The sequence below is a fragment of the Rhipicephalus microplus genome, chromosome 1, assembly GCF_043290135.1.
Source record: "Rhipicephalus microplus isolate Deutch F79 chromosome 1, USDA_Rmic, whole genome shotgun sequence".
Taxonomy (NCBI): Eukaryota; Metazoa; Arthropoda; class Arachnida; order Ixodida; family Ixodidae; genus Rhipicephalus; species Rhipicephalus microplus.
This window is the reverse complement of record NC_134700.1, coordinates 214722136-214735297: the sequence shown is the minus strand read 5'-3', so window position 1 is coordinate 214735297 and position 13162 is coordinate 214722136. Positions and strand designations below refer to the sequence as shown.

The 13162-nt window shown below is 44.7% G+C and overlaps 1 protein-coding gene across 6 annotated transcripts in view; it reads left to right on the top strand.

Annotated features, from left to right (window-relative positions):
* The window catches only part of LOC142806591 (sodium/potassium/calcium exchanger 5-like), a 51631-nt gene extending 38469 nt beyond the window's left edge, over positions 1–13162 (top strand). For all 6 annotated transcript variants that reach the window (XM_075891280.1, XM_075891278.1, XM_075891277.1 and 3 more), the window contains 4 exons: positions 665–968; positions 2565–2801; positions 3561–3662; positions 6123–13162. In XM_075891280.1, the coding sequence (XP_075747395.1) occupies positions 665–968; positions 2565–2801; positions 3561–3662; positions 6123–6445 (966 nt within the window). In that variant the 3' untranslated portion in view covers positions 6446–13162. The remainder of the gene's footprint in view (positions 1–664; positions 969–2564; positions 2802–3560; positions 3663–6122) is intronic.

Below are 13162 nucleotides of genomic sequence, written 5' to 3'. Positions count from 1 at the left end.
AAATAGTGACTATTGGTGACACAGCTCGCTGTGTGATAACGCCTTTCAGTGTACGTGGCTTTGGCACTGCATGTGACAGTACGAATTCTTCAAAGATCGTGAGACACTTACTGCATGCATGTTTTTAAGTTGTTCATGCTACCCTCCTTTCTGTTCTCTTCACTTCTTCAACCTGTAATATTTCCTCTTACTATTTACAGGGAAATAATTAATAATTATTGTTAGAGTGTAACGTTCCAAAACCTATTTACAGTGTAGCCAACCAAACAATCACATCTTCTAGTTATACCCCCAGTGGGGTATATGCTTGTAAGTAACTTTTTTTTTTGCCCGAAGAATGACGTCTTTAATTTATTTATTGTGTATGTTAAGAAGCAGTAGCCAAGCCAGGTAATTTTTCGAAGAGCGCCCTACTCTCCCCTTCTTCCCCCTTACCCTTGTGGGGTGCTCATATGTGTGCAGATATACACATGCAAAACCAAAAATTGTTTGCGTGGGTGCTACGCCCCTGTTAGGAGCCCATGTGGGGGGGGGGGGCATTATCAGTGTTCACATATTAAACTACGAGTGTGCCCCGCTACCTCATATTACACTTTTATTGCACTCATACACTATAATATGTGTAATATTACACTTATAATACACATATTATCCATGATCGCAGGTAGACGATATTATGGCGTACATAAAGTCCGAGAAGTCATCAGAGCGACCAGGACAGAGCAAGGCCTCGGCGGAAGCCACCGGCGCTCCTACAGTGAGCGAAGTGGCAGCGCCCCTTCTCTCCACCAACCACGTCTCGCAGTCTCCACTTGAATCTAGTGTTACAGTGGTACCGAAAAGCTGTTGCCAGGCAAGACTAGGTGCAGCACCCACCGAGAAAGACTTCGGCGACGTAACCGGTGGGACTCGATCGTTGATGGGCCCGGAGCGCCACGCACAGGCCGTCGCGGTGGAAATCAACGGGGGTAAGACGCGGCCACGTCTACCCGGTCTTCCATTTACGTCCGCGACATTCTCCGCATGCTTGTATCGCCTGCTGCTACCTCGCGCGGAACCAAGAAAGAATAAGAAAGTTCGCGGTGACATGCGCAATCATGGCCATTTCCCGCACAGCGTGCGTGCCACACGTTTTGCGGGGGATGGCCACGATTTATACACACATCTGTCATCCGTATACAGCCTTCAATTGCGGCTGGCACTAGAAGGTTGTGTGGATAATGATAATTAAACTAATGTCGTGGTGTCAGGAGAGACAAGCATCTTATTTGACATACACCTCTCTGCTTTGCTGAACCGAATTCCCTATATGTATGTATGTATGTATGTATGTATGTATGTATGTATGTATGTATGTATGTATGTATGTATGTATGTATGTATGTATGTATGTATGTATGTATGTATGTATGTATGTATGTATGTATGTATGTATGTATGTATGTATGTATGTATGTATGTATGTATGTATGTATGTATGTATGTATGTATGTATGTATGTATGTACGTGTGTGTGTATGTGTGTGTATGTATGTATGTATGTACGTGTGTGTGTATGTGTGTGTATGTATGTATGTATGTATGTATGTATGTATGTATGTATGTATGTATGTATGTATGTATGTATGTATGTATGTATGTATGTATGTATGTATGTATGTATGTATGTATGTATGTATGTATGTATGTATGTATGTATGTATGTACGTACGTACGTACGTACGTACGTACGTACGTACGTATGCATGCAAGCGTGCGCGTGTGCGTTAAAGCTCACGCATATGTTGAAATACCGAACACGAGCGAAGGGGCCTCTGTCGTGAGAGTTTGCGAGGTCAGCTTTCATCAGATGAAAGTTGCTCTTTCGTCCAGTTTTATTGCCTTTTAGGTTAGCGCCATGGCATTTCTACATTTAGTCTAACAACCCACCACGTAGATGTAAAAGACTGTACATGGAAGGTGTAGCCGTCGCTTTCATCAGATGAAAGTTGCTCTTTCGTCCGGTTTCATTGCCTTTTAGTTTAGCGCCATGGCATTTCTACATTTAGTCCAACAACCCACCACGGTGTTCTAGTGGCTAAAGCGCTTGGCGGCTGACTACAGGTCGCGGGATCGATTCCCAGCCTCAGCGGCTGCATTTCCGATGGAGGTGAAAATGCTTGAGATCCATGCGCTTCATTTAGGTGCACGTTAGAGAACCCCAGCTGGTCGAAATTTCCGGAACTCTTCACTTCAGTGCTTCTCATAATCATGTGGTGGTTTTGGGACGTTAAATGCTTAACAATTATTTTTATATTTAGTTTACAAGTAAACATAAGTGCCCCTAAACTTTTTTCAAGAGAGTTCTTCTCACTCGGTGGCGCCTGCATAGAAATGAAGTTTATGATAGCGAAAAAGTTGGTTATGGCGGCTACAGCGCCTTTTCATGTTACTGGTGGTTACCTAAGACATAGCACGGAGACGAAGCTGTGAACCAATTTTCGGTTACTCTCTTTACATGACCTTTTGAAGAGGTAAACTCTGAGCTACATTTCCATGCTAGTCTATTGATTCGCCTACCGCAGGGACAGAAGTGGATTTCGTGAAACCCCCAGCCTCTTCGGAAACGCAGTCTTGCTCTGAGAAGCCCGGGTGCCCATCCCGCACTTGGTGGCTGGTCACGCTTCCGGCGTCGCTGCTGCTTCGCGTCACGGTACCGGACTGTCGGCGGTGGCCGCGCCTGTTCCCGCTCACTTTCATCATGGCCGTGGTCTGGATAGGCCTGCTGTCCTACCTTTGCGCCTGGATGGTCACCGTCATTGGTACGGTAGAATGCGCTCGGCAGTGATGCGATCGTATAGATATGCTCGGGTGGAACATGTCCAACGTTTTCGGACTTCGTCTTGCCGTCCCGCTGTCCTTTTTAGCTCTGGACTTTGTGCCACTGTAATTCACTAACATAGTCGACAAGAGTATATATATAGCTTGGGCTTATCGGTACGCAACGTGAGTGACATAGCGCACACTTTGACAACACAAGCACTTTTGTCGTGTTGCTTTCTCCACTCCTGTTTAAGTGTGCGATGTCCCACTCACGTCATTAACCCAGACCAATTTCACCGCAACGAAGTTGAATATCCAACACAAATCTTTCTTCATTATATATGACTTCAATTGTAATCTTGCTTTTTGTTATAGTTCTGATCTTTTTTTTCGGAGAGAGGGCCGTGGGTTGACTCTCTACATGCGTGTTCAGGTGTGTACTTGTATTATCTCTCTCCCCTTTCGGCCAGACCAATACAAGAAACACAAATACGCAGGAGACATATTTAGTGTGTTGTTATCAGAGATTCTGCACTAAACACAAGGAGCCTGAACCAACGCTTTGTTTTCTTATAAGAATACACGTTGACATCGGTGAAACAAAGTTCGGGAGTTTTAAGTTTACTTTGCTGTATTCGATGAGTCGTTATATGCGTTTTTTTTTTGGACGACGTTCGTCTGAGTTATTCTTCGTGAATATGAGCTGCAAGCATGGATGTGTACTTTTTTCTATTTTTATCTTTGCTTCTTGGTCGCAGGTTATACACTGAACATACCAGACTCGGTGTCCGGCCTCACCATTCTTGCGGCTGGAATCAGCGTACCCGAAATCATCACCACTGTGCTCATAGTTAAAATGGGTGAGCCTGCCACGTTTTTTTTTGTCCCGTGGACATTAGTTAAAATGTCCTTATTTAATTCAAAGCTTCCTCTCATTCTTGGAAACACACGTTACGCAAGCGTTCTTCTTTCAGCAGGATCACTTTACATATTTGTACAAAAACGCCCGTGATAAAAAGAAAACTTGAAAACTAGAGATGGTTGGCAGTCTATTTTCATACAAGAAAAATAGAACTAAAGAAGAATATTGAATATTTCACTACTAAAAATAAACTCTATCCGCACTAACAACACCGATAAAAGGTCCTCATTAAGTAAAGCATTCGTCCAGCTTCTAACACACACACACACACACACACACACACACACACACACACACACACAAAAACGATAGCTTTTTAAAAAAGTACCACTGTGTGGCTGATAAAGCTTCTGAAAAACGCTCCTATAGAGTATACGTGTATTTCATTAAAACTGCATATAATTGAAAATATCATTTCTGGGACTGTGATTGCGGATTATAAAATCAAAAGTCAAGAGGAAAATATACAGGCAGGGCCACTACTTACAATGCTACCTTCAAGGAATGATAAGCATCAACTCAGTTATTTGAGTCACAATGAAAGCGCTGGCTAATTTATTGATGTATTACATCTTAATTGGATCGATGAAGAATTTTTATGGTATTTATTTCCATTTTTGTAGTGGTGAGCGCAACGAAAAGCTCGCCGATCAGACTGTCTAATCACGGATTGGTAACGTGAAAAACGCCGCGAAACACTTGTAATCAAAGTTTTTTTTTATCTGGAGCTAATATGAATTCGTATTCGCACGTATACGAACCGCTGACATGCTGCAAATGGTGAGTGCAAGGAAGAGAAGGAAAGTAGGAGGAAAAGAACGGCAGGGAGGTTAACCAGCCTATAGGCAGCCGGTTTGCTACCCTGCGCATAGGAGGGGGAGGGGGATATGAAAGATAAAAAGCAGAGATGGAAGAGAGATAAACACAGCACATTCGACAGAATACGCGCGCACACTCAGTCATAGCCCAGTCTTGTCTTTCGCGGTGTGTGACATTGCTGTTACAGCCGCTTGTTCAAGTCGGTGTCACGTAGGAATTTCAACAGAGCTTTCGTCGCCTTCTGTTGCAATGTCTTCTCTCGGGCACTTGACACAATAGTGTCCACAGACATTTGGCTGTTGTCGATGCGCGCAAAAGCGGACGCCAGTGACTGTGTCAGGATGTCATACAACGGACAGTCGCACAGGATGTGGTGTAGCGTCTCTTCGCAATGACAGGCATCGCAGAGAGCGTTGTCGGCCATTCCTATGACAAAGGAATCATATTTTGTAAATGCCACTCCTAGCCATAAGCGATGAAGAACGGTGGCTTCTCTTCGGTCGAGCCCAGTGGGCATGCGGAGAGCCATCAAAGAGGACAGGTGGTGTTGACGATTCGTCTCGTTGCTTGGTGGGCACCATTGTGAAAACGTGATTTCACGCGCAAGTTGTTGAACATTACTGGCTGCATCGGGGTGAGTGCAAGAGTTGTTAACATCGAACGCGGTGGTTTACTGCACATGCGCGCGAACTCAGCGCATGTGCAGAGGCTCAACATGGGCCGGGTGGCCGCGGAGGCAGCGCCACTTCTTCCCGTGTAACTTCGTTCACCTCGTGAACAGCACAAACTTTCACCTCGTAAGCCACATAAAAAATTAGATTCTAGCAGAAATGAAAAGAGCTTGAAGTATTGAGACAGATTTCAGCATCATTTTCGCCCTGCGAGGAAGATTTATATTATTAAATCATGTTTGAATGTAACAAAAAATGGTATGTCGTGAAGCCTAGCCTAAAGGCCTTGAACCTAGATTAGGGAGCAGATCACATTGCTGTTAGTAGTCATGTAGTCAGATGCTGTTATGCACACTTTAATTAGCCCTTAAAAATCGAGTATGTGTATTATTATCCAGCCCCTCTCAGTTCTATAACTGAGCGGGGCTGCAGAGCAAATCTGCTCCGCCGATGCTCGCTCCCTCACTCTGTAGCACAATGCAACAACACGGTTTCATGAGGGCCCACGAGCGGCGCTGAATGTACCGGTTGGATAGGTGGCGTTAGCCGCCGCCCGATCTAAATGGGTACAGCCACATCAATCCATCCATCAATCCATCCAGCCACGCGCTCCGAGTGTTCTTATTCAATCCGTGAGTGCTGTATATCAAAAGCAAAAGTTTGCGGGACGTTGGATCTACAACAAATGCGAATTTCTGCTATATCAGTGCTTAATGCTTGCAGTCAAGTTGGCGACTATAGGTCAGATTGCGAAGTGCAGTATAGGACATTTATTTCGAAATTAGATTCCAAGACAAAACGGGAATCGAGCTTTATCGAACATTTCGCATCTCGCTAACTTTTGCTATCGATTGTACATCAGTGGCCGATATGAAACTATTTCAAACAAGCGGCAACACTGTTTCCAGGTTTCGGCAACATGGCGTTCAGCAACCTGATCGGGAGCAACATCTTCGACATCCTGTTCTGCCTGGGTCTTCCCTGGTTGGTGAAGACACTGTGCAACACCGGAAGCCGGTTGCGCATCAACAGCGGTGCTCTTACTTACACAACGCTCACGCTACTGGGCACGACCGTGCTCATGCTAATCACGCTATGTGCCGCTAGGTGGCGCCTCAACTGGCGCGTGGGCCTCGTCTGCCTAGGACTGTACGTCGCCTTCCTGACGCTGGCGTGCTGCTACGAGCTCAACTACTTCGGACCTTTCAACCCGCCCACGTGTAGGGAATAGGGCAGAGACAAACTCTGTGGACACACGCGTTATGTGTGTTGTGCCGGTTGAACTTAAACGCAGCAACGAACAAGACTTCAGTAGCTGCGACGTGTGCCGTCTCATTTGTTCACGTGTTCATTTCACGGCGCGTATACGTTACATGGACAAGGTACAATGAATTGGCCATGAAGAATACGCAGAGCTGACTACAGATTCGTCATGATTACCTGTGAATCTTTACTTTCGTCTAATAAGTGTGGTGCACGGCCGTTTCTGCGCTGCAACCAAAACGGAATGTGACAGCCACGGCCAGTACGGTACACGCGATCTGAGCCTCTGTGTGCTGTGAGTAGCGGAGTGAAGGCTTTGTGTTTTTTGTTTGGGGTACCAGCGATAACATGTTCAAAAGGACTCGTTGTTCATTTGACTATTGTGTCGTTGACCGGCAACCTTCGCTACATGTTAGCTCTCACTTGGACCCAACGTCTATAGATACGTTGCATGCACCTTCATTTTGTGAATTTCACTTAGACGCATTTCAGGAGTCTTTGTAATAACGAAGGGTGGAAATGCTTACAAGCGCTGCTGTATGAAATGCTTTGTAGATTAGGGCCTTCACGCCGGACTGTTATCGTTTCTGCTGTGGTTACACTGCAGAACGCAAGCGTGTTAAAGTGTGCTTACCTGGGTGTTGACTTGTATAGTTCTGTAACATGCTCCGCGTCAACAGCGGCTAGACCTCGTACCTGCGGACAAGCGCTGACGAACGAAGATATTTTTGTTCGTGGTTAGAACTTGAGGACCAAGACTTCTGGTTCGCGCATAATCGAAGTTTGAAATATTGAGGGCGTAGTACAACTGTTGCGTCACTATACCCTTGTCTATTGTTGCGAACGTTGTAGTTTTTAAATAGGAAAACATTATAGTAGGGAACATCACAGCTTGTACGTGACATGGCGAATTTGAATACGTGACATGACATGTAACATGGCGATTGTGAAGACGACAAGGCATGCAGCGTTATCTCGCGGTGGTTAACCTTATTTAAAGTGATGACTACGCCATCGGAAGGTTATTCGCTTCTGTGCCTGAATACGAAAGGACCTGTATGCGATGTACCGATAACTTTAACGTGACATCACAAACTTCCTCGCCCGCTATGTTTGTACTCTAACATGGCTTCGATAACGTCAGTGCAAGCAATCTATATTTATCGGCAATTTTCTGTGGATGACTCGATCCGTTCCCGGAGCTTGCAGTCAGATAAAATTTGAATGAATACTTAAGAAGCGAATTATGGTAAACACGTTGATGTACATCACGTTGGCTAACCAGCAACGAGAAAAGTGGATGGGAAATTAAATTCGCGAAGGAAGACTGTTAATTACATCATATTGTCGATGACGTTACTTATATTGTTATAGATTTCGACATAGCTCCTTGTTCACGGCTGTAGGGATTGACAACAATCTATAAAATTAGGATTACCGAGATTTTGTTTGATTGTGGACAAAGGAGGAACTTTTCACGGCCATGCACAAAAATCTTTTGTTTTAACATTCCCCATAAGACGAATATAAGCAGGCGGCATTAATTTGTGCATTTTCTGTTTGTAACTGCTTACACGTACGTTTTAAGCTAATCATTTAACCCAATGAAAATTCGCCAAGAAGTTCCTTTATTTTCATTTGTTTATTATTAATATACATTCAAAGACAGCTTGGTCGTAAGACATCGCGCGTTCATTTTTGGTTATAAATATCCAGATAGCTACTGAACTTCGATCATTTATATGTGGGGTTGAACGTCCCAAAACCACTACCATATGATTATGAGAGATGCCGTAGTGGAGGGCTCCGGAAATTTCCACCACCTGTGGTTATTTAACGTGCACCAAAATCTGAGCACACGGGCCTACAACATTTCCGCCTCCATCGAAAATGCAGCCGCCGCAGCCGGGATACGTAGCCAGTGGTGTTCCAGACTTAATTTTTAATACGTGACTGTAATATGTGATATGCAATAGACCACCTGGGTCGGCTGTTCGTCTGAGGCATTGTTTTATTATTTGTGTCCACATGTGCATTCCTCATTTATCCATCGTGACGCAGTTCCTTTAGGGACACTACAAAGGTTGTAAATAAATCGAATACACAGTAGAAGACGGACCATGCAGGCCCATCTATGTGAAACCATCTGTCTGTCTGCTTCTCTCAACGGACCCCCAAACATGCAGTCAATAGCAGCATTTCGGACGTCAGACACTTAATATTTGGTGTCATTTTGCCTGTCAAGCAACACTGTGATTCTGAGGGACGCCGTAACGGAGAGCTTCGCAAATTTCGGCCATCTGTGGTTCTTCATCGTGCGCTAAACGTAAGCTCATGGGCCTCTGAAAATTTCGCCTGCATACATAGAAGTTGGAAAACCTTGGCCTGGATTCGATCCTGCGACGTTTGGGTCACTGGTGGAGTACTATAACCACCAGGTCGTCGCGGCCAAAGGACAACACGAAGGCGCGTTGTGGCATTTCTTCGTTCTGTTTAGCGCAAAGTCTCCAACATTATTAAATCCGAAGCATTTCTTAGCGAACTTCGGCGACTTTGAGCGTATCTATCTATCTATCTATCTATCTATCTATCTATCTATCTATCTATCTATCTATCTATCTATCTATCTATCTATCTATCTATCTATCTATCTATCTATCTATCTATCTATCTATCTATCTATTCGCTTATGTTTGCGTGCTCTCGTGGTCACCCCCTTAACTTGGCGTGAACAAAAATTAGCATGGGAGGGTAAGATAGTTTGATGAATATGACGCGCTGGTCAAGACATGAATAATGTCACAACCCGTCGCGTACGTCGTCAAACACTTCCCGCCAGACAGTGGCACATACCCAAGATCGAATATGTGCCGTTGGTATGCGGGTATGTGCCGCATGTAATTGACACTTGGTATCTACCCAGGAACAACGAGAAAACACATGGGCAATTTTAACAGGAAAGCGTTAAAAAATACCCGACATCGGTAGCATCGACCCGACGAATGCAAAGAATAAATAGCAGGGTCCCAGCTAGAATCGAACCCAAGCAATCTGTGTGGCAATGAAGCATTCTACCAAAGAGCTACGCAAGGTCTCGGAACTACTTTTCAAATAGACGCTAATCTTTGTGAAACGTCAATAGCGATTGCTGTGCCGCCTATCCAATTTTATAAACATTACATATGTACTGCTTTGAACCAGCCTTCACGTCGGGTTGACGTCAGTTCTGGTTAGTTGCCATGCGCTGTAGTTGATTTATGTAGCAGTGTCCAGGGCCAGCATCCTTGCTAGCATCAGCGCTTCATATCAGCTTCTGGTGTTGCTAATACGCATGTTCCAGTTGGCATCGTCGCGCAAGTGCAAACAACTGGTTATAAAAACAGCTGCAACACTTCAACATATGTCAGTGCGTGCAACATTCGTACTTATATTTAGCGTCATTTCATGACGTGTGGCTCACTAAAGAAATTGCGACACGCTCACGTTCCCTCCGCATACTTCGCATAACGTCGATTTTCAGGTACGTGGGATCTGCCTAATTTTTTTTTTACTAAATGGCACTTAGGCGCTGCAATCATTGAGATTGTGATTATGAGAGGGAAAAGAAGAAAAAAAAGCGAGCCTCGTAACGCTCTGCATCAGCGTGCGACACCTCAACAGTAGCTCACAAGGGATGGGGGTAAGGAGGGATTAAAAGGATAGGATTAAAGGTATATATATATATATATATATATATATATATATAGAGAGAGAGAGAGAGAGAGAGAGAGAGAGAGAGAGGAGAGAGAGATGCGCGAGGACAGCGAGCAACGACATAAGAGAGATAGGAAAGATGAAACACGGTCACAGGAGTCCAAGGACGGGGCACCACTTGCGAGAGCTCTTGTCGGTGACAGGAGATGGCGTAGGGCTAATCCAGTCGGCCAGAGCTGCACTGACGTCGTCGTAGGGGGCCGGCGTCAGGAGGTGGCGTAGGACCAACCCAGTCGGCTAGAGCTGCACTATCGTCGGAGATGGCGAGGGCACAAGCGGTCGGCACGGAATCCAGCGAGCGAGTCTTGCTATCATTGAGCCGCCGTGCAAATGATTGGTAGTACACGTATTCGCCTAGTATTCGTGCTTCCGGGCTTCGAACGCACTTGTGGCTTACCCCCGTATTCACAAACGCTCCTCGACTCGACTTTCACCCTTTACTTGACAGAGTTGAGCCGTGCGCCGCTGCTCGGCTGAAAATGACGCTGCGCTACTCAAGAGTAGCAGCAAATTATCACTGATATGCAGTGACGTGCCCTGCCTAAAGATGGCGCTACCATCGGCTTGCTCAAGTGAAGGTGTAGCGTTGAGGGAAGGGGCGTTCTAGAATGCGGTGGTTAGTTTACTGATGATGTTCTGGTTTTGTTTCGAATGAAGAAAGAGAATGCGCGGTGGACATCGTGAGTCGATTTGAATCGGTGAGCTTCAAAGGGTCAAAGTATAGTGAAGTGTGACTGGTGAATCTTTGCTGAACTTCGTTTTTCGGCGAAGAGGAATCAGACCATGCGGAGCCGTGGGAAGCCATAAGAACGAAGATTCGACAAATTTATGTACTACCCATCACTCCCATGCTGGCTAAAGCTCCATGCGTTGCAGCTCCCATAGACACAAGCGCCGGAGTTCCCTCTAGCGTACTTATAGAAAGCTCTAAGCCTTTTGGGGGCATGAACACTGGGTTACACTTTTGTTTCTTTTGAAAAAACTTCCGGTCTAGCACTTCCTGTTTAAAAAAATATCTGGAAAAGGTCTTCTAGAAATAAAATTAGTAGAAAAACAAGGGTTCCATTCTGAGTTAAGAGTTACATAGACATGACACGGGAGCATAAGGTTATCAATATAGCTGTCAGTTAATGGTTAACATAATTAACGAGAATTTGTATACTGACTGAATTCATTCATAGGCTGTGATTATTTGTTCAATACTTCCTGTTGCAAGGTTGCTTTTAAGCTCCGCCTTTCTGTGTGCACCGCGAGAGCTTAATCCAAGTCTTTATTATCAAGGGTGTGGTGAGAGACCAGTGGATGCGATGCGTGTCCAGAAGCATTAGCTCGCATGCTGCGTGGCTCGATGTTGCAACATTTTTTTTTTCTTTTCTGTGCACTCGGAAAGCAATAATCAACATTGTATTTGGAACAATGACGTTCGAGTTTGTCTATGTTCTCACTCGTATGTCGGTCTTATCACAGTTGGAATAACGGAAACGGCTGTTTTGTCTATAGCGCAATTCGCAGAGCGAATAATGCTATCTTATCGGCGCAGCCAGGTGATCACTCTCCGAGTTACTTTTATTATTTGTACCTCGGGACAATTTCAAGTTGTTGCTTCGGCTAGAAGACCCTACCTGGGAGATAGTAGGGCGTGCTCTGTTCTGACTTCGTAGAATTGAGGAGTTTCTCAAGCGAAGCTTGAGTTGCCTCGCGAGTGTCGTTGGCGTCGTAGATGGGATTGCATAAAATAACATCGAATTTCTTCTTTTTATTCATCATCATCATCATCATCATCATCATCATCATCATCATCATCATCATCCTGACTACGTCCACTGCAGGACAAATGCCTCTCCCATGTTCCGCCAGTTAACTCGGCCCTGTGTTTGCTGCTGCCAATTTATACCCGCGAACTTCTTAATCTCATCTGCCCACCTAACCTTCTGTCTCCCCCTAATCCACTTGCCTTCTCTGGGAATCCAGTCAGTTACCCTTAATGACCAGCGGTTATCCTGTCTACGTGCTACATGCTTGCCCATGTCCATTTCCTCTTCTTGATTTCAACTATGATATCCTTAACCCCCATTTGTTCCCTAATCCACTCTGCTCTCTTCTTGTCTCTTAAGGTTACACCTACCATTTTCCTGTCCATTGCTCGCTGCGTCGTCCTCAATTTAAGCTGAACCCTCTTTGTAAGTCTCCAGGTTTCTGCTTCGTAGCTAAGTATACCGGCAAGATACAGCTGTTATATACCTTCCTCTTGAGGGATAGTGGCAATCTACCTGTCATAATTTGAGAGTGCTTGCCAAATGTGCTCCACCCCATTCTTATTCTTCTAATTACTTCAATCTCGTGGTTAGGCTCTGCGGTTATTACCTGCCCTAAGTAGACATAGTCTTTTACAACTTCAAGTGCACTATTACCTATCTCGAAGCGCTGCTCCTTTCCGAGGTTGTTGTACATTACTTTCGTTTTCTGCATAATAATTTCAAATTTACTGATACATCGAATTTACTGATAGCTAACACGTGATTTCTGGCAAAGGTATGGCTAATGTAGCGTACGCATGCTTGCCGATTACAGATCGTGCGCTTGCACCAAGAAAAAAAAAACAACATATATTTGAGAAGCCCACCTATAGTGAAGTTGCTCAATAGGCGGCCCGAACACACATGCGGTGATTTCTCGCTGGGTTGGTGCTCTTATCATTTGTTCGGTACTCAACTTTTATGACCATTGATATGGCACTTGCCTACCAGCATTCACTTTCTGCCCTACTGATAGCAAATGTACGCGTTGTATCGGTAAAGAAATGTCATTCATGTTGCTTCCCTTCGTGCTCTGCGAAATATTATTGTCTTTTCGCAAAACGATTCATGTATTCATTTTGTGAGACATTATGCGTGACCTGTTCTGAATAAATATGCGAAATATCATACACCTA